This window comes from Podarcis bocagei, assembly GCF_964188305.1.
Source record: "Podarcis bocagei genome assembly, chromosome: 3".
Lineage (NCBI taxonomy): Eukaryota > Metazoa > Chordata > Lepidosauria > Squamata > Lacertidae > Podarcis > Podarcis bocagei.
Genome location: NC_138127.1, coordinates 102,268,380 through 102,295,237, shown reverse-complemented (window position 1 = coordinate 102,295,237; position 26,858 = coordinate 102,268,380). Strand labels below are relative to the sequence as shown.

The following is a 26,858-nucleotide window of genomic DNA, read 5'->3' as shown; positions in this document are numbered from 1 at the left end:
GTCATCTAGTCCAACCCCCTGCAGTGCAGGAACCTCAGCAAAAGCATCCATGGCAGATGGCCACTCACCTTTACCTCAAAGGAAGGAGAGTCCACCACCTCCCGAGGGAGTTTGACCCTCGTCAGCCTGCATCTATTGTCTTTGGGAGAACCACACACTGCTAGCTCAAAAGTGTTTATACCCCACCATTTGGGAATATATATCAAGGTGGCTTACCGTATTTGAATTCTTCTACCATTACCGCTCTGGTTGAAGTCGACACATTATACGTGGAGTTCTGTTGTGGATACGCTGGGGTGATGATGGGCATCAGGTGATACCTGTCTGATGGATTTACCTGTGGCAGGTGAAGGATTATAAGAACGTTAAGAACCCTTGCTGGGTCAGACCAAGGCCCCATCTAGTCCAGCATCTTGTTCTTACGATGGCTGAACAGAGGCCCATGCGGAGCCTCTAAGCAGGACACAAGGGCAACAGCGCTTTCCCCAGCCATGATCTCCAGCAGCAGGCATTCAGAAGCATACCAGCATTTTTTCACTGCCATAATGACTAGTAGTCACTGAAAGCCTAACCTCCCATGTGTGTATCTGATTCCCTGTTATGCCATCAGAGTTAAACTATAGAATTTGCTAAAACAAGTTGCAGTTTATATTGTGTATTTTGGATTCTCACTTTGTATTTTTATGTTGTGAACCGCCCAGTGATCTTCTGATGAAGGTCGGTGTACAGATTCAATGACTTAATTAGTTAATAACACAATACAGATGGCCTCCAACTCAACACTTCAGGTCTATTGGTTTATTATTATTCTTATTACTACTATATGCATTTATTATGTGCACTTCAACCCTTTGGTCCCAGGGCAGGTCACAACAATGAAGACACATTAATATGAAAGTACAGAATTACACAATGTTTAAAACAGTTTAAGCTACACAATGGAACTGCCCCATCTTCTCTTCTCCCCACATGCCCCCCCAATCCATTTCAAGGTTCCCCCAACCCTCTGGAACGATTTTGGAGGTGTGTGGAGAAGTTCTGTTGTGCTGCTTAAAAACACTGCACTAGTGGAACTGTTTAGCTGGATACCCTATAAAAGGTAGGCAGGTGTATAGTCTCAGAATTTATAACCAAGCGGGGCATATTATTCCTGAACTCTGCACTCCACTCCACTCTGCTCCCTGTTTCGTAGAGGCAAGGGAATGTCTCTCCCGCGACCCCAGCAACTGTGCCTCTGGGTGAAGCAGATAATAATAATAATAATAATAATAATAATAATAATAATAATAATAATTTATTTATATCCCACCCTCCCCAGCCGAAGCCGGGCTCAGAGCAGCTAACATCAGTAAATACAGCATTCTAAAATCAATTCATTCTAAAATCAATTCAAAATCAAATTAATGGCAACCATTGGGCCAGAGTTCTGTGAGGATTACCAAAGGAGAGATTTATGTTGTCCCATAGAAGGCAATGCCTCTCAGTAAGGACACCTTTGTCAGGTGGCAGGCTTGTCAAAGCTGCTGCTGGTGTCCTGGAGAATCAAGAGGGCTCAGCATGGGTCAGTTCTGCTCCCCTTCCTCCTGACTAAAAGAGCAGCAACACTCTCACAAGGCTGCTACAACTGACGCCGGGGGATACAGGATGGTTTTCAAGGCAATGTGTTCTACGAACCCTGGGGTCCCAGGCCGGCAAGTTGAGGTTGCTCTCTTCGGGCTCTTTCAACAAGACTGGATTGGGCCATTCCCTGAAAAGAGAGCAGGTGAGCGAAACCAAGTGCATACTGCCGTCTAGAAATCTGCATGTCAGTTATCCATATCGGTGAAGACATGCGCTTTTGTATTCGTTGGAAGCTGCCCAGGGGTGGCTGAGGCAACCCAGTCAGATGGGCAGGGCACAATTTGCTTGTCTGTTTATTACATGCAGAAAATCTTAAGTATAAAGTGCAAATACATTTGTAAGAGTGACATTATTCTACACCAATCAGGCCAAGAGTTATACTGTTCAAATGAAGTCTAAAGAACTGTGAGACCCTTTAATTCAAGCATTCACATTTCCCTGTTGGCTGGGGTGGAGGGCAGGGAAGACGAAATGGTTCGTGTTGAGTACAGTGGTACCTCTGGTTGCGAACGGGATCCGTTCCGGAGGCCTGTTCACAACCTGAAAAGAATGCAACCCGCGTCTGTGCACGCGCGGGTCGCAATTTGCCGCTTCTGTGCATGTGCGTGGCATCGTTTTCCACGTCTGCACATGCACAAGTGGCAGAACCCAGAAGTAACCCTTTCCGGTACTTCCGGATCGCTGTGGGACGCAAAGTGAAAATGCGCAACCTGAAGCAAACGTAACATGAGGTACGGCTGTACAGCCATAAGACCTGCTCCCAATTGCTCCTCAGGCCGCTGTTGCATGTTCCTTCCAAGGGAGGTACAAAGGGCAGCAACACAAAGGGCCTTTTCAGTGGTGGCTCCCTGGCTGGGAAACGCTCTCTGAAGGGTGGGTGTGCCTGGCGCTATCATTATCGTAAGACAAGCCTGCTGAATCAGGCCAATGGTTCATCCAGTCTAGCCCCCTCGTCTCACAGTAGCCAACCAGATGCTTGTGGGAATCCTGCAAGTGGAACAGGACTGCAGTAGTACTCTGTCCCACCTGCAATTCCCAGCAACTGGTTTTCAGAAGCAGGATTCCTCAGTCAGTGAAGATGGAAAATAGCTATCACGGCAAGTGGTACCCAGTGATAGCCTTGTCCTCTGTGAATTTCTCATATCCACTTTTAAAGCAAGCCATGTTTGTGGCTATCAAGACCTCCCCTGGGAGCAAATTCCATAGTTTTAACTACCGTATTTTTTGCCCTATAGGACATACTTTTTCCCCTCCAAAAATGAAGGGGAAATGTGTGCGCGTCCTATGGGGCGAATGCAGGCTTTCACTGAAGCCTGGAGAGAGGGGTCGGTTTTTTTTCTTTATTCCCTCCCAAAAAAACTATGGGCCGGTGCGCCCTATAGGGCGAAAAATACAGTATATGTTGTGAGAAGAAGCACTCTCTTTTATCTGTCGACATTTAGGCAACCAGGTGAACATATTCTTGTTTTCTCAGGCAGCCTGCTGTAGTGTTAAAGTCTTTTAGTACGGCGGCATAGGAATAGTCTTATTTATAAAAAATATGTACAGACCACCATTTCATTTAAAAAATATTAATGAAGGGGTCATATTAAATATTAACAAAAACCAGAAAACCATACAGTAAAATCATTTAAAAGTTGAAAACAGACATCAATTAACCATTGTGGAAATATGTAGTTTTAATCGCCTGCAATAGGAAACTTTCTAGCAGGTGTTTAAAAGTTAAAAGCAAAATGTACCTGCTAAATCTTTATTGGCAGAGTATTCCACAATACGGGGCCGATGACGTTTAAAACTATTTCTTGCTCTTATCAAGTGAGGGTTTTTAAAATTTATCCTATTGCAAGTGACCATTGTTTTACTTCAAGACACTTTATATAGGAAGCAACAGATAAATTTTGTGGCAATAAAAAGCCACCCTTGTCCTACTGGTGCAGTGATGGCCAAACGTGGCCCTCCAACTGTTTTGGGACTACAATTCCCATCATCCCTGACCACCGGTCCTGTTAGCTAGGGGTGATGGGAGTTGTAGTCTCAAAACAGCTGGAGGGCCAGGTTTGGCCATCACTGTACTAGGGTAAAGGAAAAGCCAAATGGGAGCTTATTTTAGGGAGACATGCACATAGCACTCTCAGGAGTACACTTTATTTATACTGTTTGTGTGCCTGAGGACATACAAGACAATGCACAATATCAACAACTTGGAATCTGAAAACACACATCTAAACAAACAGCAGGGGAGACACTCAGGGGGCGTTCCTGGCCAGGAAAACATTTTGATGGCAGCAGAAAGGTGCATTTACTGAAGGCAAGTTACTTAAAAGTCTCTGGGGTGGATTCCAAGGGCATCCCATTCCGAAACGCACAATTTCATGGTTACAGTGGTACCTCAAGTTACATATGCTTCAGGTTACAGACTCCGCTAACCCAGAAATAGTGCTTCAGGTAAAGAACTTTGCTTCAGGATGAGAACAGAAATCGTGCTCCGGCGGCGCGGCAGCAGCAGGAGGCCCCATTAGCTAAAGTGGTGCTTCAAGTTAAGAACAATTTCAGGTTAAGAACAGGCCTCCGGAACGAATTAAGTACTTAACCCGAGATACCACTGTACTTTACTTGCCAGTGGTAACTGAGTGGCAACATCTTGCTGGCCCGAGATCGGATCTGTGTTCTTCCTACGTTATAATCTAGTACATGTACGATCTGTGAATTGTGACGGCTGGCCAGATACTTACCACCTGGAGAAAACCAGGAAGAATTTATGAACCAGCGTGGAGGCCAAGGCATTCGGATACAGCTGACACGTCCTCGCCACCAACATGGCCCAAGAAACACCACCAAGAAATCCCAGCATATTTGAATAAATCCCACGCCCTAAAAGGCAGACATTTGTCACTTCAGATTTCCCGAGCATTTCAGTTAGTTTCAGGTTATTAGAGGGCCAAAACTAGAGCTTAAATACGCAGCAGAGCAACTATATAATCTCGTTTTTCCTTAACCAATTACAGGGGAGGGAAAGCCCAATTCTCACTGTGAAGACAGCACTCAGGAAGGCGGGGCTTAGCTAGTCACTTCTCCTGCCAAGGTCGAAAAAAAGACACCCCCCCTCAAAAAAGGGAGCCAGGAGCCTTAGAAAAAGCAGTCACAGCAATTTGTATTTAATTTTAGTTCTGATTTGGATTCAAATGCATGCTTTGCTTTCGAAACAGCTCCCTCTTGTGGTGCCTATTGCCCTTCCATCAAAATTTGAGCGTGCTACATCTATGTTATGGGACGCGGGTGGTGCTGTGGGTTAAACCACTGTTGTGCTTGGGCTACAACGCCCATGATTTTTCACCATTGGCCACGCAGTCTGGGGATGATGGAGAGTTCAACAACAGGTGGAAGGTGAGTTTCTCACCCATGACACAGGTGCATCCTCCGCAAATTCGCCTGATCCCTTTATAACTTGGAAATCTCCCAAGTTAGCAGGAGACCTGAAGATAAAGTTTCATGGAACCAAGATTCCATTCCTACATTCCTAGGCCAGATTTAGGAGCTAGAAAGGTTACCTAGAAGCTGTGTTGGAGTAGAAACACCTGGCCCCTGCCTTGGTGACAGCCCCTGAACACCTGCAATTCTTGAGGCTCTGATATGACTTCGAAGGAGGGGGGAAGGAAGGAAGCAAGATTCCTTCCCTGGCCACTAGATTCCAAACTGGTTTTAAGTATTCATCAGGAGCATCTAGCACATTTTCAGGTGTTTCTCTGCCACCATTAGACCAGCATTCAAGCTCGTCCTCAGGATTTGAGACGTAATCGCCATAATGCAGATTTTGAAGGCAACGTGCAGAGGCGACAAGCTCACTTGGCTTAGCCTAAAGAGCCATTTCAAGGACTATTAAGCTTAGGGGCTGATACCACAAAATTTGATGTATTAAGTACTTACGTTTTGCCCACAGTTTAATTGCTCTGAGCGTCAGCCTGAAGTTCTCCTTGTCTGGTACTAAATGAAGTATTTCATCAGTGACTCTGCAACCTGCCGGCAAACGTTAAGCCTTTGCGTTAAATCGGGCAAAGGCACCAGGCTACTGAGAGGCAGTAAGACTGAACATACACGGTGCAAAGTAGGCTTCTAATTTTACCTGTCCAGTCCTCCCACACAACATGGCTTGAACTGATAAAGCTAAGTGGAAATACTAGACTTGAAGGAATGGGGTTTCTTCTGTGCAGTCAGTTTAAAACTGACTCAACCCCCCTTTCTTCTTAGCATTTCTCAAAATGCTTTAACTTGAGCTGTTGAGCAAATGCATAACAAGAACACAGCTGCATAAACAAGGCTCTCTCCTTTTTTCAGTCTGTGACGATAAGGCTGGCCTTGTCCACTCTAAAGTGGAACAGAGATGACACTCTAGGTCTTATCTTACCACAACCCTGACTGCACAGACCTAAGTCTGGGAACAAAGTCAGAGTGTGTTCTCAGAGATGATGACCTCTTCCTCCAAGATAAGAGTAGGAAGAGGAAGATCCTTTTATGGTCAGAAGTACAGGAAGGAAGATCCTTTTATGGTTGAGAATACCAGAGCAGGAACATATGTGATGTCAACCTGCGTACATAGGCTGACGTGGTTGGGTTCCTAGGGAAGGAGGGAGAGGGTGCCTGGAGGATATATATACTGCATGAAACTTCTCATTTCTTTGGACTTGCTGTGGACTCACCACGCAAGTGCCTTCTGCTATCCGGAGAGCAGAATAAACTCTTTCTTTGAACCAACCTCGGTGTCATTTGACTTCCTTCCTCCTGTCCCGGAGCAACGCAGACCCAATCGGTGAACTCCAATAAGGCTACAGACTTATCAGGCTCATGCTACGGACAGGATTCAAAGAACCACATAGCTACATCTGCCTGCCGAGGGCATTACAAACATACACTGTTGCATGGCAGGCTGCTTTTGGAATTGCAACCATTCGCAGGTTCAAAGCATCACAGCTATTAAGCTTCACTGTGTCACTGAGAAAGTCTGTCTATTCCATACCTACTGGGCAGCGAGACAGCCTGTGCATCCTTCCCTGAACTTCTTGGAGGAAAACGCAGAACAAAAAATATAGGGTGCAACATGAATCAGCTACTCATAGTCAAAAATCCCTTTTCAAGTAGGGCAGATCACAGCCATTTAATACCCAGTTACTTGAGTAGCTGTGTTTAGCGGCCACTGTTAAGAAAAACTGGAAAGGTACACATTACCATTTAAGCTCCGAATACACCTTATATCAAGGCTTCCCAGATGCGAGTTGTCCCGAAGATCCAGGTTATCAGACAAGATTGGCACAGCCAGCCTCGCAAATACAAGATCGATCTATGGAGGCAAGAAACGAAAGTAGCCTTTCAGCAAGTGACCTCTTTAACAGCTTGCCACCAAACATCAAGAACTGCTAGAGCAGTAGAAATGCCTTCAAGCATATTCTACAGACACTGCTCCAAGTATTTTTTTTATTTTATTCATTCAGTAATATTTTTAGGCCGCCCTCTGTTGGCAAGGCGGACACAATAAAGCAGCTTGCCACAAGGTATCGAATTTAACTGCAGAACAATCAAAAGGGACCTTCCTGGTGAGGCGCTCCTTGAAGTGTTTAGGCCACAGGTTGTTTAGGGCTTTATAGGTAAACAGCATACAAGCATCTTAGATTTGGCACCAGAGTGTTGAATTGGAAACCAATGCAATTCCCCCAGGTGAGTGTTATGTAGTCCTAATAAGCTGGTGGATTAATAACTGAATTGTTCCACATGGAGCCCCATAGCCAGCCTAATGCTGGTGGTCAACAAAAAAGGTTTAAAGACTGTTTCAAGGCAAATCTAAAAAAATGTAGTATAAACACTGACAACTGGGAAACACTGGCCTGCGAGCGCTCCAATTGGAGAACAGCCTTTACCAAAGGTGTCATGGGCTCTGAAGACACTCAAACTCAGGACGCAAGGGAGAAATGTGCTAGGAGGAAGGCAAATCCACACCGTGATCAACTCCTGCCTGGAAACCAATGTCCCCACTGTGGAAGGATGGGTGGATCCAGAGTTGGCCTCCACAGTCACTTACAGACTCATTGTTAAAACCGTGTCTATGGAAGACAATCTTACTCGGCTAGGAGGGATCGCCAAAGAAGAAGAAGACTGTGAGGTTATCAGCACACGGATTTCTGTGGTAAGGCTGGTGAAAGGCACTTAAAAAAATAGTTTTTATTAAGGTTTTTCATGTTATAAAGCAAGCAGATAAGCAGGGAAAGGTGCTTCTATTGTCTCCACTTTCAATTCATAGTCTTTTCCAGAATTGTACCAGACTATAACACTTGTCCTTTCAAGTTGGACTATATCTGATAAGGAAACAGTGGGAGAATTTGCTACTATTCAAACCTGTACAAAACGAAAATGCCATACAGAGATAAAATAGGACAATTCTTACCCAAAACAAAATTAACGAGTCCATCTAATGGAAAATGGGCAATAATTAAGACAGATTAAGAAATATTGGAAAGGTTGAAAGAAAACAAGGCTCTGGTCCCAGATGGGCTGACATGGATGTTTTATAAAAAAAAGTTCTCTGGTACTTTTGAATCCATTGCAAAATACAATGAATGAAATGGTGGGAAAATATATTCTGGGGACCTGGAAAGAAGCCAATATAGTGGTGATTCTAAAGGAAGGCAAGCACCAATCATCAGTGACTGCATATTTCCCAATATCCTTATATAATCCACAGATTATAAAATTTTCATTGGAATATTGGCATAAAGTCTGAACAGCATTATAAGCAAAACTAACAGTCCAGATCAGACAAGACTTATATGGGCAAGGAAAATGAGACAGTATTTGTAAAATTATAGCTATTATGAATTATGTGATAAGTAATAAACATGGATTAATACTTTTGTTCTTGATGTGGAGAAGGCCTTCGACAATGTGAAGTGGCCTTCTCTATTTCAGTTAATGAAATTCCATAATTTTGGAGATATATTTATAAATTGGTTTCCAGTTTTCTATACTGACGCCAAAGCGAGGGTTTTAGTGACTGTTACATCATCAGTAACACTTAGCCCATCTACTGAGACATCAATGCACTGTAAATCCAAGGTTTCTATTTGGGGGAAAGCCTCATTATTATTTTTTTACTGTAATCAATATATTTTTGCCTCTTTTACCACTGTCTCTGCCCTTATTCTAGATATCTTTAAAATGAAATCAATTAATTTAACCATAGCTGCACACTCCCATATTTTATCTCTCCATTACATTTTTAAAGATCAGTCTTTTGTATTAGGTATAATTTGGCACTGTGGGTTAAACCACAGAGCCTAGGGCTTGCCAATCAGAAGGTCGGCGGTTCGAATCCCCGCAATGGGCTGAGCTGCTGTTCGGTCCCTGCTCCTGCCAACCTAGCAGTTCAAAAGCACATCAAAGTGCAAGTAGATAAATAGGTACCGCTCTGGCGGGAAGGTAAACGCCGTTTCCCTGTGCTGCTCTGGTTCGCTAGAAGTGGCTTATTCATGCTGGCCACATGACCCGGAAGCTGTACGCCGGCTCCCTTGTCCAATAAAGCGAGATGAGCGCCGCAATCCCAGAGTCGGTCACGACTGGACCACGACTGGTCAGGGGTCCCTTTACCTTTAAACATGCCAAGGCTGCTGCAGGCTGTTTTAATCTGAGTCGCAGGGGTGTAGCCCATAGCTGTCAACTTTTCCCTTTTCTTGCGAGGAATCCTATTCGGAATTCCCTTTACCTTACTAAGGGGTCCCTTTACCTTACTAATGATTAAAGTGCTTTGTTCCATCTCCGAGTCTTTACATTCCATCCCCCCATTCTCTGGGTTCCTTGCTCCCAACCTTCTAAAGTCAGCCTCATGCTTCCACTGAGCATGCTTAGTCCTTGTTGGACCAATGTGAGTCCCATCGATGTTAAATTATTTAACTTGCCATCGATCCTCCCATCAGTTGCAATCCATTTAACCAACTAAAGCACTCATGAAATGCAATCACATAGGTTCATGGATCATCTAGTTTCGCCCCCAAAACCACCATAAATACTAATTTCTATGAAGGAAAGAGGAAGTAATGATTATTTACCTCAATACCATCAAATTCAAACTTGATGACTGGTACATATGCATCTTCTACTGCCTGTAGGAAGGAGAGATTAAGACAGCTTTTACGTAATCCAAGTGACTGCATTTGGAATGAGATGCATTAACAGTATGATGCAGAGATGGACCAATGTTCCAATTCTCTACAAGGCGGCCTCATACCACCCAATAATCATGTCAAGCACAACGCTGAAGGAATGGGTTTCCCAAATCTAAAACCTGACTGTGCAGTCGGTCTAAAAATGGGCCCTTCTCCATTAGCTAAAATCCATTAACTTGAGCACTTGAGCCAATGTATAACAAGAACCCAGCTGTATAAACAAAGCCCTCTCCTTTATCAGTATGTGACACTTAATGAATGGCCTTGTCAGTTCCGAAGTGGAGACGGGACGGCAGAGCTGGCGCTTATCTTATCCTGTAGGATGTAAATATCCTGACACACTGATGCACAGACTCTGCAAGACAGGGTCGGTCAGTCCCCACGGCCGGAGATAGAGATGGCGTCAAGGGAAACTCCTATAGCTGGGTGACCCTCTTAACCCCAAGATAACAATACAGGAACAGGAACATCTGTTTATGGTCATGGATGTCAACTTATGTACAGGAACATATGTGTATGTTTGTGGGTGTCAACTTATGTGTATGAATGTACGAGGCTGGATTCCTGGGGAAGGGGGGAGAGGGTACCTGGAGGATATATATACTGTGTGAAATTTCTCTTTCTGCGGACTTGCTGTGAACTGACCACGCAAGTGCCTTCTGCTATCCAGAGAGCAGAATAAACTCTTTCTCTGAACCAAACCTTGGTGTCATTTGACTTCCTTCCTCCCATCTGGGGGCAACGCAGACCCCACCAATCGGTAAAGTCTAAAAAGGCTACAATGCTTTTCAATGGAGTCAGCATGCAAACGAGTAAATATTACACACACCGGCTCGTCCAATCAAGATAAGAGACTTACTTACTCTTAAGTTCCTGATGCCATCATTGAGCTTTAGCTTCTCAAAGAACAACTGGAAGAAGTCGGACCTTTCCACATGTCTAGGGGCAACACAGAGAGCATCTATATCAGCACCTGCAAGAAGAAAAGGCCCTCAAATTAGCAGCTTTCAGTAGCTTAAGGCAAACTACTTCCCAGGTTGAGGCATCTTACGAGAATCATACCTTTTGTGTGGACTCCAAGCCGATAGGAACCAAACGTAAAAATCTTGCCACCACACCGTGATGAGACTGAAGATGGGAGGTTCTGCAGGAAAGTTGGAAACATTTACACCTTGAAAATCTAAGCTACTGGGTTCCAGAGGCGTAGGAAGGTTAGGTGGTACCTAGTGCGGAAAATTTCTTGTCACCCCCCCCCCCAATATTATTCCCCCCCCTGCAAAAATAGTTTTACGTTATTTCATATTTTCTTACAAAGGAATGTGGATTATGGGCCTCTGATAACAAGGAGGCGACTGTAGACAGATACTTAAATCTACAGGATGGATTGTGTTTTGGCTCCGCTGAATTGAAATTTCAGCCTTCACAACATATGAAAACAGCCAAGTAAAGAGTTATTTTCATGGAGGAGGGTCAAGATATTAACTGATATGCATGGAATTTCAGATATAGCTATATAATCCCTAGTGTAGTAAGATGAAACCTTTGGAGCAACATTTTCAAAAAAAAGTTTTTATGAACCGCCCTAGGTAAAGTGACCCCTGACCATTAGGTCCAGTCATGACCGACTCTGGGGTTGCGGTGCTCATCTCGCTTTATTGGCCAAGGGAGCCAGCGTACAGCTTCCGAGTCATGTGGCCAGCATGACTAAGCCGCTTCTGGCGAACCAGAGCAGCACACGGAAACACCATTTACCTTCCTGCCGGAGCGGTACCTATTTATCTACTTGCACTTTGACATGCTTTCGAACTGCTAGGTTAGCAGGAGCAGGGACTGAGCAACGGGAGCTCACCCCGTCGCGGGGATTCAAACCGCCGACCTTCTGATCGGCATGTCCTAGGATCTGTAGTCTAACCCACAGCGCCACCCACAAATTGTTCCTTGATAATTTGTCACCACCCTCCACGATGGCATCCGGGGTGGACCGCCCCCCTGCTACGCCCCTGCTAGGTTCCCCCCGAGAAGACTGCAGCCGCATCAAGTGTGCTTGCTTATTGCACACAGAAAGGCACAACAGAATTCTCACACCTGCATGGACAGTGCACAGCACCCAAGCTTTTGTGCTGTGAGCGCAATAACTTCATTGCTGGAGCCAGTGGGCAAACCAGGGGACAAGGGGACAGAGAGTGAAAGAGACAGTATTAGTGTTCTCTCCCCATCCAAGGACCATCGGTGACCACAAAACCTTCCTGTGCCTGAGCAAGCAGCAACACACCCGCTTCACCCTCTTCTGTCCATCAGCCTGGCTAGGACCAACTGACCTCTGGAGCCTCCTCTTCCAAAATTCTCCTACACAATGGCCATGGTACAGTGGTACCTCGAGTTACAAATGCTTCAGGTTACAAACTCCGCTAACCTGGAAGAGTTACCTCGAGTTGAGAACTTTGCCCCAGGATGAGAACAGAAATCGTGTGCTGGCAGCGCAGCGGTAGCAAGAGGCCCCATTAGCGAAAGCACGCCTCAGGTTAAGAACAGTTTATGTAGACAAAGATTAAATGGAAGGTACTGGTTGTGTTTAGAATAGATTTAGAAAACTTATTGATTAGAATATTTGTGTGAGGTTGTATGGGAAAAATACAGAATAACAGATACAATATTGCTTAAAATGTATATAGGAAGTGCGGCGTAAGCAATAGAAGTCAATCAATGAAATTTTATTATTGAGATATTTGTAGAATAAATTTGGAAGAAATTCTTCCAACTTTTCTTCTTCTCTTTATTTTTTCTTTACCTTTCTTATTTTCTTCCTTTTTTCTTTTGTTCTTTTTTATATATGTGTGCTTATCTGAAATATATATGTATGTATGTATTTGCAATATTTTGCTTATATTTTGTAATAATTATGTTAAATAAATTAAATTGTAAAAAAACACAACCAGAATGGACCTCTGGAACGAATTAAGTTCGTAGCTAGAGGTACCACTGTACTTTCAATCTGCCTATTTCCTCCTTTCTCCCTGTCCTTTGGTCCGTTTAAAGCAGGTCTATTAAAATATCTTACGGCATGAACTGCTTCAAGCACATCAGCAGAAATGAAGTATACACTCTGACTTTTGTCCCCCACCCTCAAAAAAGATAGAGACAGGAAACCCCTTCTACGGAAAAACCTAGGGTGCTGGGTGCGCACAGGGGGAGGAGAGGAAGGGGGGAATCTCAATGCAGTAGTGCAAGAATTTAGCGGACTACAGTGGTACCTCGGGTTACAGGCGCTTCAGGTTACATACGCTTCAGGTTACAGACTCCGCTAACCCAGAAATACAGTGGTACCTTGGGTTAAGTACTTAATTCATTCTGGAGGTCTGTTCTCTCGCCCTTTGCAGAGCCAGAATCTTACAGCAAGAACTACAGAATCCTAGCTACAAAAGGCAAGAAGGAGTAGGCCAATATAAAACTTACGTCTCTGACAAACTTCTTACCTTCTTCTCCGCAACCTCCACAATCCACTCTTTCACCAAATTATTTAGTTTACTGAGAACAACTATCCTGCAATGGGGGAAAATGTTAAAAAGGGAAGATTTAAAAGTAGTAGTAGAAAGTGTGGTAGCTTCAGTGTTAATGTTTTTAAAAAATAAATCACTATTACTGCCTTGTTAATGTGTCACGGTAACTATTTTGCTTTCAGGTAGCAGTCACTGCCTCCTTCTTGCTGCATTCATCTCCTCAATTCACTCCTTTCCTCATCCCACCTACGACACCTGTCAGTTCGGGTATCTGTTGAAGTGGGCTGAGATTAACAAAAGCTACAACGCAATAATTTGGTCACTCTTCACTGTTTTTGCTGCAGCAGATTAACGCGGATAGCCTTCCGGTAATTACTATACGCTTAGTAATTTGAACAAATATTATGCAATATGGTGGTCCTTTGTTCAATATACGAAGGAAACTAGTCTTAAAGGCAAACTTTCCGAAGCATCTTTGCAGATATGGTTATCCTGAACAGAACAGCCTGAACTATCTGCTTCTCTGGGAACAACTGTCTGCGACGGGGAATACAACTTTTGTGCTGTCCCCAAGACATTCTGGATATGTGGATAATTTGTATGGACTGATAAGAATCATTTGTGTGTTAATGTACTGTCTCACACTCATGGGGGGTGGTGGAGGTTATCATATAGTAGGCATCTCTCGAGAGACAATGGAGTGCGCCTCCAAGGGTCAAACCACTGCACTAGCAGCACCAAAATGACCTCCCCGTGCTGCAAAGTCTGGAGGTCCTGGGCTGCCTAGACAACAAGACACCCCCCCCCTCGGCCTCGCTGATAATAATAATAATTTTTTTTTATTTATACCCCGCTCTTCCCGGTTCAGAAAACCTGGCTCAGGGCAGCTAACAATAAATTTAAAACACTTAATCATAAAAGCAGAATAAAATACAGTATAAAAACATGAATAACAATATAATTCAAAATTCAGAAATCAGTTGGGGGGAAATCCATCTAATAAGCATTAGATAATCACCAGGGCTAGCTGGCTGAATTAGTCCTACTTGAGCCAGTGAGGAGGCCAGGGGAGAATTAGCTGTGGGGTCCCAGAGCGGGTAATCTTCATAAAAGGGATGGGGGAAGGAAGAGAAGGGAAATAAAAGATTCAAATCTGAATTCAAATTAAAGGCCAGGCAGAATAGCTCTGTCTTATAGGCTGATGGAAGGAGGTTCAATCCTGAAGGGCCCTAGTCTCATGGGACAGAGCATTCCACCAGGTCGGAGCCATCACTGAAAAGGCCCTGGTCCAAAGGAAAACAGAGCAATACGTTGGGCACCAGCTTGGCTGCAGGAGTTGCTGGAAGGAGGTGTATAAGGCGCCACCTAACAGTCTTAGGGACTCCACTCTAACTTTGTGTAGGGTTTGCTCCTTAGCCCTTTCTTCTCCTGAGGATGTCCTACAAGGCAGCAGAGTTTTAGGATCGGTTTTCCTTCTCCTCAATGGGTGACCTTCCCTGGTTGACCAGCCCCATCTGCCCCCCACTTTCCTCTACAGTCCATGCTGAAAAATGGGTTTCTTGACCCACTATAGGTCTTGTCTGCTCAATCTGCTGGAGTCTGTCTTTGCATGTAAAGGATGTCCCTAACTCCCCAAGGGTTTGAGACCTATCGGCTACCCTCACCTGGTTTAGCCGGCCAGTTGAAGGTGTTCCTGGCATGTGGCTGCCATTGCATGTTGACAGCTTCTAGAAGCCACAGGCGAGAGCTGAGTACAGGGTGTGGACCAAAGGTGAACAAACTACCCCAGAAGGAGCATGATGTGTCCCCCACCAGAGGTACTAAAAAGGTAAAGGTAAAGGGACCCCTGACCATTAGGTCCAGTTGTGACCGACTCTGGGGTTGCGACGCTCATCTCGCTTTATTGGCCAAGGGAGCCGGTGAACAGCTTCCGGGTCATGTGGCCAGCATGACTAAGCCGCTTCTGGCAAACCAGAGCAGCGCATGGAAACGCCGTTTACCTTCCTGCCGGAGCGGTACCTATTTATCTACTTGCACTTTGACGTGCTTTCGAACTGCTAGGTTGGCAGGAGCAGGGTCTGAGCAACGGGAGCTCACTCCGTTGCGGGGATTCGAACTGCTGACCTTCTGATCGGCAAGTCCTAGGCTCTGGTGGTTTAACCCACAGTGCCACCCGCGTCCCCTCCCATATTATATTAGCTGTTACACTATACCTGTTTACTCTTACCTGCGACCAAGCTCTTCCTCATCTTCAAATACACCAAAAGGCTTCATGGCTTCAATCAGCTTCTGTGTGTGGATGTAATCTATTTCCCTCGGAGGAGCCAAGCTAATTGGAGCAGTGACCCCGTAGTGCCTTTGCGGCTGGTTCTCCAAATAATTTCTGTACAGGAAAAGTCACATTAAACACGATAAGGGAAATAAGTTATCTCACACAGAAACACACACACTTTTAAAAACCGCATACACTAAACTGCAGGTATTCAGTAGAAATGATTAACGTCGGTGAGTGTGATGTTGCACACTGGAAAACGAACTTATCATGCACTTTTCTATTTTAGTAAATGTCACAACTTTCTAGCAGTATCAGTGCAGGCTTCTAGGAAGTCTACAATTCCCTGACACATCATGTGGTTTAAAAGGAAGTAGCGCAGTTTCTTACAGCAGGGAATAATAATAATAATAATAATAATAATAATAATAATAATAATAATAATAATAAATTTTATTTATATCCCGCCCTCCCCAGCCGAAGCCGGGCTCAGGGCGGCTAACAACACTAAAATAGTGCAACATTATAAAAACATCATAAGAATTAGAATCATAGAATCATAGAGTTGGAAGAGACCACAAGGGCCATCGAGTCCAACCCCTTGCCAAGCAGGAAACACCATCAGAGCACTCCTGACATATGGTTGTCAAGCCTCTGCTTAAAGACCTCCAAAGAAGGAGACTCCACCACACTCCTTGGCAGCAAATTCCACTGTCGAACAGCTCTTACTGTCAGGAAGTTCTTCCGAATGTTTAGGTGGAATCTTCTTTCTTGTAGTTTGAATCCATTGCTCCGTGTCCGCTTCTCTTGAGCAGCAGAAAACAACCTTTCTCCCTCCTCTATGTGACATCCTTTTATATATTTGAACATGGCTATCATATCACCCCTTAACCTCCTCTTCTCCAGGCTAAACATGCCCAGCTCCCTTAGCCGTTCCTCATAAGGCATCGTTTCCAGGCCTTTGACCATTTTGGTTGCCCTCCTCTGGACACGTTCCAGTTTGTCAGTGTCCTTCTTGAACTGTGGTGCCCAGAACTGGACACAGTACTCCAGGTGAGGTCTGACCAGAGCAGAATACAGTGGCACTATTACTTCCCTTGATCTAGATGCTATACTCCTATTGATGCAGCCCAGAATTGCATTGGCTTTTTTAGCTGCCGCGTCACACTGTTGGCTCATGTCAAGTTTGTGGTCAACCAAGACTCCTAGATCCTTTTCACATGTACTGCTCTCAAGCCAGGTGTCCCCCATCTTGTATTTGTGCCTCTCATTTTTTTTGCCCAAGTGCAATACTTTACATTTCTCCCTGTTAAAATTCATCTTGTTTGTTTTGGCCCAGTTCTCTAATCTGTCAAGGTCGTTTTGAAGTGTGATCCTGTCCTCTGGGGTGTTAGCCACCCCTCCCAGTTTGGTGTCATCTGCAAATTTGATCAGGATGCCCTTGAGTCCATCATCCAAGTCGTTGATAAAGATGTTGAATAAGACCGGGCCCAAGACAGAACCCTGTGGCACCCCACTAGTCACTCTTCTCCATGATGAAGAGGAACCATTGATGAGCACTCTTTGGGATCGGTCAGTCAGCCAGTTACAAATCCACTGAGTGGTAGCATAGTCAAGACCGCATTTTACCAGTTTCTTTACAAGAATATCATGGGGCACCTTGTCAAATGCCTTGCTGAAATCAAGGTAGGCTACATCCACTGCATTCCCTTCATCTACCAGGCTTGTAATTCTGTCAAAAAACGAGATCAGGTTAGTCTGACATGACTTATTTTTCAGAAATCCATGCTGACTATTGGTGATCACAGCATTCCTTTCTAGGTGCGCACAGACTGTTTGCTTAATGATCTGCTCCAGAATCTTCCCTGGTATTGATGTCAGACTGACTGGGCGGTTTGATTGATTTTGATTAATTAAAATCAAAATTGATGGCAACCATAAACTAAAGTATTTTAAAGATTGCCAAAGGAGGGAGTCAGGCTGTGCCCTAACCAAAGGCCTGGTGGAACAGCTCTGTCTTGCAGGCCCTGCGGAAAGATGTCAAGTCCCGCAGGGCCCTTGTCTCTTGTGACAGAGCGTTCCACCAGGTTGGAGCCGCAGCCGAAAAAGCCCTGGCTCTAGTTGAGGCCAGCCTAACCTCTCTGTGGCCTGGGACCTTCAAGATGTTTTTATTTGAGGACCGTAAGTTCCTCTGTGGGGCATACCAGGAGAGGCGGTCCCGTAGATACGAGGGTCCTAGGCCGTGTAGGGCTTTGAAGGTTAAAACCAGCACCTTAAACCTGATCCTGTACTCCACCGGGAGCCAGTGCAGCTGGTATAGCACCGGATGAATGTGATCCCGCAGCGAAGACCCCGTAAGGAGTCTCGCTGCGGCATTCTGCACCCGCTGGAGTTTCTGGGTCAGTCTCAAGGGCAGCCCCACGTAGAGCGAGTTACAATAATCCAGTCTGGAGGTGACCGTCGCATGGATCACAGTGGCTAGGTCAGGGCGAGAGAGGTAAGGAGCCAACTGCTTAGCTTGGCGGAGATGAAAAAATGCCGCCTTTGTTATAGCTGCAATCTGCGCCTCCATGGAGAGGGAGGTATTGAAGATTACACCCAAACTCTTAACGGACGGTGCTGGCACTAATTGCACCCCCGCAAGAGATGGGAGTTGCCCCCTCAATCCCATATCGTCCCGTCCCAGCCAGAGGACCTCCGTCTTCGAAGGATTTAACTTCAACCGGCTCCCACGTAACCATCCAGCCACAGCTTCCAAGCATCTGATCAGTGTGTCTGGGGCCGAGTCAGGATGGCCATCCATCAACAGATAGAGTTGGGTGTCATCAGCATACTGATGGCAGCCCAGCCCAAAACTCCGGACAAGCTGGGCGAGGGGGCGCATAAAGATGTTAAAAAGCATCGGGGAGAGAATCGCACCCTGAGGCACTCCACACACCAAGGAGTGGCGGGGTGACAGTTCCCCCCCAAGCGCCACCCTCTGTCCCCGACCAGAGAGAAACGAGCGCAGCCATTGAAGGACTGTGCCCTGGATCCCCACGTCGGCGAGGCGGTGGTCCAGAAGTTCGTGATCGACCATGTCGAAAGCTGCTGACAGATCTAGAAGAATCAGCAGCCCCGACCCGCCTCGATCCAGCTGTCTACGAAGATCATCTGTTAGGGCGACCAGAGCCGTCTCGGTCCCATGACCAGCGCGGAAGCCGGACTGGAATGGATCCAGAGCCGATGTTTCATCCAGAAACCTACCAAGCTGTTCAGCAACCGCTCTCTCAATCACCTTACCCAGGAATGGAAGATTCGAAACTGGGCGGTAATTGGATAGATCTAAGGGATCTAATGATGTTTTCTTTAAGAGCGGACGCACCACTGCCTCCTTCAGTTCCCCTGGGAATGTCCCGGTGCCAAGGGACAAATTGATGATATCCCCCAGGGGGGCCCGCACCTCGTCTGGACACGCTCTAATCAGCCAAGACGGGCACGGGTCGAGAGGACAAGTGGTGGGTTTTCCAGCTTGGAGGAATCTGTCCACATCGGCTGGGGATATCCGGTCAAAGTGGTCCAATACTGGACCCGAGGACAGTCGAGGGGCCTCCAGTTCCTTTATTGTATCCAAATTGGCAGGGAGGTCATGGCGGAGCGACAGGACCTTCTCCGCAAAAAAGCTCGCAAATGCCTCACAGCTGTGTGTCGAATTGTTATTTAAATTTGGCTGTCCTTCGAGGGACGTTAAAGACCGAATTATACTAAATAATTGTGCCGGGCGAGAGCTAGCGGATGCAATGGAGGCCGAGAAGTAGGACTTCTTAGCGGCCTTCACTGCCATCTCGTAGGTTTTCATAAAAACCCTATAAGATGTTCTTGAGGCTCCGTCACGGGCACCTCGCCATACTCGCTCTAGCCGTCTGAGGTCCCGCTTCATTTTCCGGAGCTCCTCAGTAAACCAGGGAGCCCGGTTTCTGCGGGGTCGCAGAGGGCGCTTAGGTGCGATCTCATTGATGGCTGCCAGGAGCTGGGTATTCCAGCCCTCAACAAGCTCAGTCAATGAGTCGCCAGGGGGAGAAAGGTCCCGCAAGGCTTGACGGAATCTATCAGGGTCCATCAGCCTCCGCGGGCGAGCCCAAATCGGCTCACCACCTAAGCAGGGTGGGGGTGGAACATCAATCCTGGCTTTCAGAGCGTAGTGATCAGACCATGGCACCTTCATCGAAGGAAACATGATCACATCTATACCGACGCCAAAGATCAGATCCAGCGTGTGGCCTGCTTGATGTGTGGGGCCCGAAACAAACTGGGAGAGCCCTAGTGTCGCCATGGAAGACACCAGGTCCAGAGCCTGTGAGGAGGGAGTGGCATCGGCATGGATGTTGAAGTCCCCCAATACCAATAGGTTAGGGAACTCCAAGGCCCAGCCGGCCACCGCCTCCAGCAGGCCTGACAGGGTGGCTGCTGGTGCGCTAGGTGGCCGGTACACCAGCCAGACAGCCAAGCTCACCTCAGAGCCCCACACTAGGCCGACACATTCAATGCCGGGGATCGATGGCGGTGGTAGAGCCCTGAAAGAACAATCTTCCCGGATTAATAGTGCCACCCCTCCCCCCCGGCCCACAGTCCGTGACTGGTGGAGGACAGAGAAACCCGGGGGCGCCATCTCTCGTAAGGTAACAGTTACCCCTTCGCGCACCCAGGTCTCCGTCACACAAGCCAGGTCGACCCCCTGCGAGATGATGAAATCTCGCAGGGTGGCGGTTTTGTTGCCTATAGACCTGGCATTGCACAACACCAGTGACGGAGGTGAGTAATCCTTGCTTACCCTACCCTCGTCTCTCGGGATGGGGCGCAGATTGGAAGGGGTACGAGCATATCCGTATCTCGATCCCCTTCGCCTATGACATCTGCCCCCACCGCCATACCTCCCTCGCCCCTCCATAGAAGGAATCCCAAGCCTCATACTCGCCTCCATTTACAAAATATAAAAGCAAACAAACAAACAAAGAAACAATAACACCAAAACAAAACCAATCCCCACCCCACTCAGCAACCATCCCACCCCAACCCAAAATAAAACAAAACAAAATAAAAATACATGGATAAAAAACCACCGTTTCTGGTGATACAACAAAGTAAAAATAAAAACACTTTTAAAACACTTTAAAATATATAAAACGTTTAAACATTTGCTGCCGCCGCAGCAGTGTCCTTAGAGTTGTGGCGGTGGTGAGTATGGGGGCCGCCCCCAGGCCCAAGGTGGAGAATGGGCTTGCAGGGGGAGCGGTCCTCCCCAAGACTCACTGGTACTAAATACCATTTCACCCATGTAAACCATTAGCTAAAGTTTCATTTCATTGTTTCTTTTACTATCAATGTTATAAGACTGCAGAGAAAGATTTGGCATAGGGCAGGTCTATAACCAACCACGGCAGGTGTGCTCTATCAGAAGTAGGCAGTTTAACATAAAAAAACCTTTATTCTAAATACAGTCGTGCCTTGGATCCCGAATGCCTTGCAAGTCTAACATTTTGGTTCCCAAACGCCACGAATCCAGAAGTGAGTGTTCTGGTTTGTGAACGTTCTTTAGAACCCAAACACTCGATGTTTCCTGCGGCCAATCGGAAGCCGCGCTGTAGTTCCCAAACGTTTTGGAAGTCGAACCGACTTCTGGAACAGATTCTGTTCATCTTTCGAGGTACCACCGTATCAGCCCAAAATCTACCAGCGTGCATTCATAATCCAGAGCCACACTGGCAGAAAAACAACAGTACTATCTTGAAGGCTCTATCAATATTGCTTTCCGATTTCATGGACTACCAACATGCTTGGGTAATCCAGCTCACTGCCTTTTCTCCAAAGCCACTCTCTAATGGACTGTGTATATCAGCGATAGGGAACTGGTGATCAGATGTTGTTGAACTACAACTCCCATCAGTCCCCACAGGCATGGGCAACCGTCAGGGATGATGGAATTTGTAGTCCTACACCAGATAGAGAGAGCCACAGGTCATCCTTAGAATCATAGAGTTGGAAGAGACCACAAGGGCCATCGAGTCCAACCCCCTGCCAAGCAGGAAACACCATCAGAGCACTCCTGACATATGGTTGTCAAGCCTCTGCTTAAAGACTTCCAAAGAAGGAGACTCCACCACACTCCTTGGCAGCAAATTCCACTGTCAAACAGCTCTTACTGTCAGGAAGTTCTTCCTAATGTTTAGGTGGAATCTTCTTTCTTATAGTTTGGATCCATTGCTCCATGTCCGCTTCTCTGGAGCAGCAGAAAACAACCTTTCTCCCTCCTTGATACACAAGGATTTGTGCTGTGGTGGTATTGCTGCCACTGCTATTGCTTTTACCGTGGTTTTTATCTGCTCCTGTTTTTATAAATGGTTATTCCTGTTTTTGTACACCCTTGTCCTGGGATTGCTTTTGCGATGGACAGGTTAAAAATATTTTAAAGCAAATAAACGAACAGTACCATAGCATTTGCATTCAGATACAGCACTTGCTAAGTTAGGCTTCCAACTAAAGTTAACCCCAATAAAACCAACAAGTACCTTACTTTTTATTTTAAAAGACGGCACCACAGCCCAATCCTGGCATAACCAAACTCCTTTTCCTTTTCTGATCTCTTCTGACCCCTTTTTGGAGGGCACATTTTATCGGGATAGGTAGGAAAGCATGAAGAAGATTCTTCATTTTATTAGTACATCATAATGTTATATTGATATTGCCAATTTAAAACTACCGGTAATACAATTTATGATTGCCCCATCTGGGGCAACCCAGCCAGATGGGCAAGATACAAATAATAAAATTATTATTATTTGGAAATGTAGTATGTATGCAACATTTAAGACATTATTTGGTGACAGGGTAAAAAAAAGGGTGAGGTGAATAATTAGTTCAAGTTCCTCATGGCAGATTATTATTAAACCTCTGTTACTACCATGTAACTGATAATAAATAAATAAATAAATAATTTATTATTTATACCCCGCCCATCTGGGTGGGCTTCCCCAGCCACTCTGGGCACCTTCAAACAAAATATTAAAATACAGTAATGCATCAAACATTAAAAGCTTCCCTAAAGAGGGCTGCCTTCAGATGTCTGCAATTCCCAGTAAATGGTAGTCAGAGGCATGAATTTGTCTTAACCCCTTTTAGCCTGGTGGTCAACAAACACAACGCTGTGTGAAATTCAGGCGTTTTAACTATGTGCTTTGTGGAAGGAATTTTTTTACTTTGTGGAGTTGTTATACTTCATCTTGTCTGCCCTGAAGAAGAGCCTAGGGGGAACAGGGGAGATGGGGTTCTTGTTTTTACCTGTAAGCCGCCTTGAGCCCAGTCAGGGAAAAGGGCGGGGTGCAACTTAATATATAATAGTAATAATAATTAACACAAAAAACCCACCCACAACACCCTCTTGCCAACTTTGCATGTGGCAATACCAATTCTGGCACGCAAAACCACATGCCACAGTATTCATTATTGTTACGATTTATTAAATATCCACGCCGCCCTTCACCCGAGGGTCACAGGGCGGCTTACAAAACAGAAACACAAAAGCAGGTAACTACCATCGGAACTAGGAGCAGCAGCAAGACGTGCTTCCAGCCTTTTCTAAGCGCAGTTAAGGCTGTTTGGCTGCAATTAACTAATTACAGCTCCTCTTCTTTCTCTATGGAAGCTGCATCGGCCCAGAGAGAGCTAAAAACGGGTGCAGTAAAAGCAATTTCCCCCAAGGACGCCAAGTTTCAAACAGCTAAAGAATTATTATTATTATTATTAAAAACAAACTGGGCTAGGAGAGCGAGAAGCATTCGCCCCTAAACCCATCCCATGCCTAGAGAAGCTGCTGGTCCCTGGACAATGAATGAATTGAATGAATCAATGAATGAATGAATAATGCAGCTGTAGCAGCAGCAGCAGGACCACGCCCACCCCTTACCCGCAAGTCTCCTTCATAGCCACCGCCAGCGCGAGCTCCGGGCGCACCTCCTGCTGCCAGCGCGCGACGCAGCCACCTGCAGCCAAGCCACGCCCACTCCCTCCGCCCTCTTATATAAGGAGCGCAGCCGCCGCCGCTGCCGCGCCCCCTGCCGTCGGCTACGTGGCATGACAACCACCTCGCTTCTACGCCAAAGCCGTCCCCCCACCCCCGCTCTCGCGACCCGGGCCGGAGCGCGGGAAGCGAGGGTGCTTTCCCATGAGCCTTTGCGCGGCGGCGGGAGAGTCTATAACGACTTTTCCCGCCTTTTTCTCTCTCTCTCGTCTTCTCCCCTCACGAAGCGCAGCGTGAGGGTACAATAGGAATACATATACCGGTAACAATAAAAGAAGGTCAAAGTAACAAAATCGCTGCGTGTGAAACTAACCAGATTCCCCTCACGCCACCATGGGAAGCGGAGTCCGTTTTTCTCGCTTTTGTTAAGCAAAGAAGAGCCGGGAAACGATTGATTTTTAGGTGGAGACATTAGGAAAAGTGTTGTGGTGACGTGTGGGGTTTTTTTTTTTTTGGCGGTGCTATTGCTTATCGTTGCAAGAGAAAAGTTTTTGTTTTTTTTAAATTAACAGAGCTGGTGTTGAAAACAGAAATCGGACGCTTGAAAATGTGTTCCAGCCCTCAGAAATATCGCCCCTGTTCCTACAGTCCGTTTACTATTAGCATCATCACCATCTTAAATCCTTGGTACCTTGCTGTGTTTTGCTGCTGTTTAAATATGGCTGTTGAGAACAGCACTGGGATCCTTTGGAAGGTCGGTGTGCCATGATAGAAATAAGGCAAATTAATTACAAATAAATGTTTTAGCTTGTAGCCTTATGAGGCTTTGCCCTCGGGTGGGAAAAATATTGCCCCTGGGAAAGGGAAGTGGGAGTCAACAGACACTCAAGGAATAGTTTCGGAGAAAAAGGTTTTATTTCTACCATCCATGAACTGGTAGAAGGAGCAAGTGTGATAAGTCACAAAAAGCATGCACGAGTTCACAATCATGTGCACAAGTATATATACCCCTTTCCAGTACCCTCCTCCTTTCTCCTCCCTCAGGAGTCCTCTGAGCATGAACAGAAAGCTGTCTTGGGACTATTTTGGACTCTTCCCAGGAAAGGGGGAATGGTGCTTAGAAATGGTGCTGTGCGACCAAGTGGCTTCCAGCTTACACAAGAAAAACCCTGTGCCAGATTTGCTTCATTTGTATTTATTTAAAACTCCTCTTTCCTATTTTTCAAACCCCACACTAAAAAAAAAAAAGGCTCCCAGAGCAGCTTACAGATCACGAAAAAAAGAAGAGAAGAAAGCCTCAGGTTTACAATCTTAAAAAGGACACCAAAATGATTTTGCCATTTTGGGGAAAATGGCTAACAACTCCCTTTTTAAGCTCACTGGGCAAATGCAACTTCCAGAGGAGGCAGCTACATTATTAGTTTGTTGCAAAAAAACCTAGAAAGACTTGCAAGAACTAGTTTATTGCAGCAAAAAACAATAAAGAGGCATCTTCAAAGACTCAAAACACATTTTCATGGCGTAAGCCATTGTGCGCAAGAGTTGGCTTTCTCAAATGTGTGCAAGGATTATTATTATTATTATTATTATTATTATTATTATTATTATTATTATTAATTTATTCACAGTCCTTCATTTGAGGATCACAGGGCGGTTTACAATATAAGGTTATAAAGGTAAAAGGTAAAGGACGGTTAAGGCCAGTCAAAGGTGACTATGAGGTTGCAGCGCTCGAGGGAGTCAGCATTTGTCCACAGACATCTTTCCGGGTGGCCAGCATGAATAAACTGCTTCTGGCGCAACGGAACACCGTGACGGAAACCAGAGCTCAGGAAAATGCCGTTTACCTTCCTGCTGCAGCGGTACCTATTTATCTACTTGCACTGGTGTGCTTTCAAACTGCTAGGTTGGCAGAAGCTGGGACAGAGCAACGGGAGCTCACCCTGTCATGGGGATTCGAACCACCGACCTTCTGACTGGCAATCCCCAGAGGCTCAGTAGTTTAGACCACAACACCACCCACGTACCATAAGGTTATACTGGTATGTATTTGTCTGCTGCATGGTTCACACCCCTTCCATTTTTATCCTTACAACAATCCTGCAAGGTAGGCTAGGCTGGAAGAGAGTAGCTAGTACAGTGGCTATATGTCTTAACTCCACAGAAGACCTGGAGTTTTCCTCCATGTTCACATACTTTGTCTAGAGATTCTCCGGGTCCGTGTTTGGTTCTGGTTGAGGGTCAATTATACCAGTAGCTGGCAGACAGGATAACATGGTTTGACTGCCACAAACCTTAAAATGTATTGTTGCATGCCACCCCAGTCTCTGAGTGGGTGCGAGATTCCAGGGGTCTCAGGCACTTTCCAGTTTCTTTGAAATGACGGACAGCAGAGACTGTGGTTTCTTTGTGAGATATGGTTTTATTTACTCATAAATGCAACTTGATCCTGTGATAGAAGCATTAGAAGGGCTAGAACACCCTAGAAGGTCCCAAGTCATAAAAATAGGATGGAGGGGGCACAGGGCTGCCCTGAGACATTTTGTTGCCTGAGGTGAAGGACCAGGATGGTGTCCTCCCATATAGAAGCTGAGCAGATTGGCTGCCGAAGCTCACTTCAAGACAAGGAATGGGACAGTCCTTCAGTGCTTCTGAGGATAGCAGGCTGTATTAGCGGGCTCAGGATGTGCCATGGAGGACATACACAGTTTTTACCTTGCAAGATAAAAGTGACCTCACCATAGGCTCATTTGGGAGGAAGGGCAGGGTATAAGTTTGATTAATAAGTAAGCTGTACTTCTTGCTATGGCTTCTGTATATATGCCCTGAATGAGTTTTTACCACATGTAGTTGGGCAAGTGGTGGGGTTGGAGGGAGGTTAATTGATCCCTCCAGCAGAGACAGAGGCAGATGGATATACAGTATAATCCAAGCAGCACACTTTTTAATTGCTACATTGTAATGTTTGCATCCCACTACTCTGAGGAATAAACAGTGGCGTGTTTTACCCTCACAACAGCTCTATGTAAGGTACATTAGCCCCAGACAGTGATTTGTCCAAGGCCACCCACTGGGCTTCATAGCTGAGTGGGGATTTGAATCTGGTTTCCCTACATTTCCATTCAATACCCAACACCTTGGAATGGCTCCACACTTTACATGGCAGTCATGCTTGCTGCAGGAGGTACACCGGCATTTCAACATGTAAAGAGAGAATGATAATTGTATATATGCCCTTAAACATCTTTGTTCATCTGGGGCTCCCAGACACA

At 45.7% G+C, this 26,858-nt stretch overlaps 1 protein-coding gene across 6 annotated transcripts in view; it reads right to left on the bottom strand.

Annotated features, from left to right (window-relative positions):
- The window catches only part of PAPOLG (poly(A) polymerase gamma), a 43,880-nt gene extending 17,533 nt beyond the window's left edge, over window positions 1–26,347 (bottom strand). For 3 of the 6 annotated variants that reach the window (XM_081188560.1, XM_081188559.1, XM_081188562.1), the window contains exons 1-11: window positions 25,881–26,347; window positions 15,549–15,704; window positions 13,298–13,364; window positions 10,887–10,968; window positions 10,688–10,797; window positions 9,708–9,761; window positions 6,841–6,952; window positions 5,545–5,634; window positions 4,353–4,491; window positions 1,675–1,747; window positions 217–337 (exon numbers count right to left, since the gene is read on the bottom strand). In XM_081188560.1, the coding sequence (XP_081044686.1) occupies window positions 217–337; window positions 1,675–1,747; window positions 4,353–4,491; window positions 5,545–5,634; window positions 6,841–6,952; window positions 9,708–9,761; window positions 10,688–10,797; window positions 10,887–10,968; window positions 13,298–13,364; window positions 15,549–15,704; window positions 25,881–25,900 (1,024 nt within the window). In that variant the 5' untranslated portion in view covers window positions 25,901–26,347. Of the gene's footprint in view, window positions 1–216; window positions 338–1,674; window positions 1,748–4,352; window positions 4,492–5,544; window positions 5,635–6,840; window positions 6,953–9,707; window positions 9,762–10,687; window positions 10,798–10,886; window positions 10,969–13,297; window positions 13,365–15,548; window positions 15,705–23,532; window positions 23,736–23,959; window positions 24,393–25,433; window positions 25,613–25,880 lie in introns of those variants that run through there. The other 3 variants (XM_081188564.1, XM_081188563.1, XM_081188561.1) reach the window with 3 other exon arrangements.
- Between the last annotated feature and the right edge of the window lie 511 nt (window positions 26,348–26,858).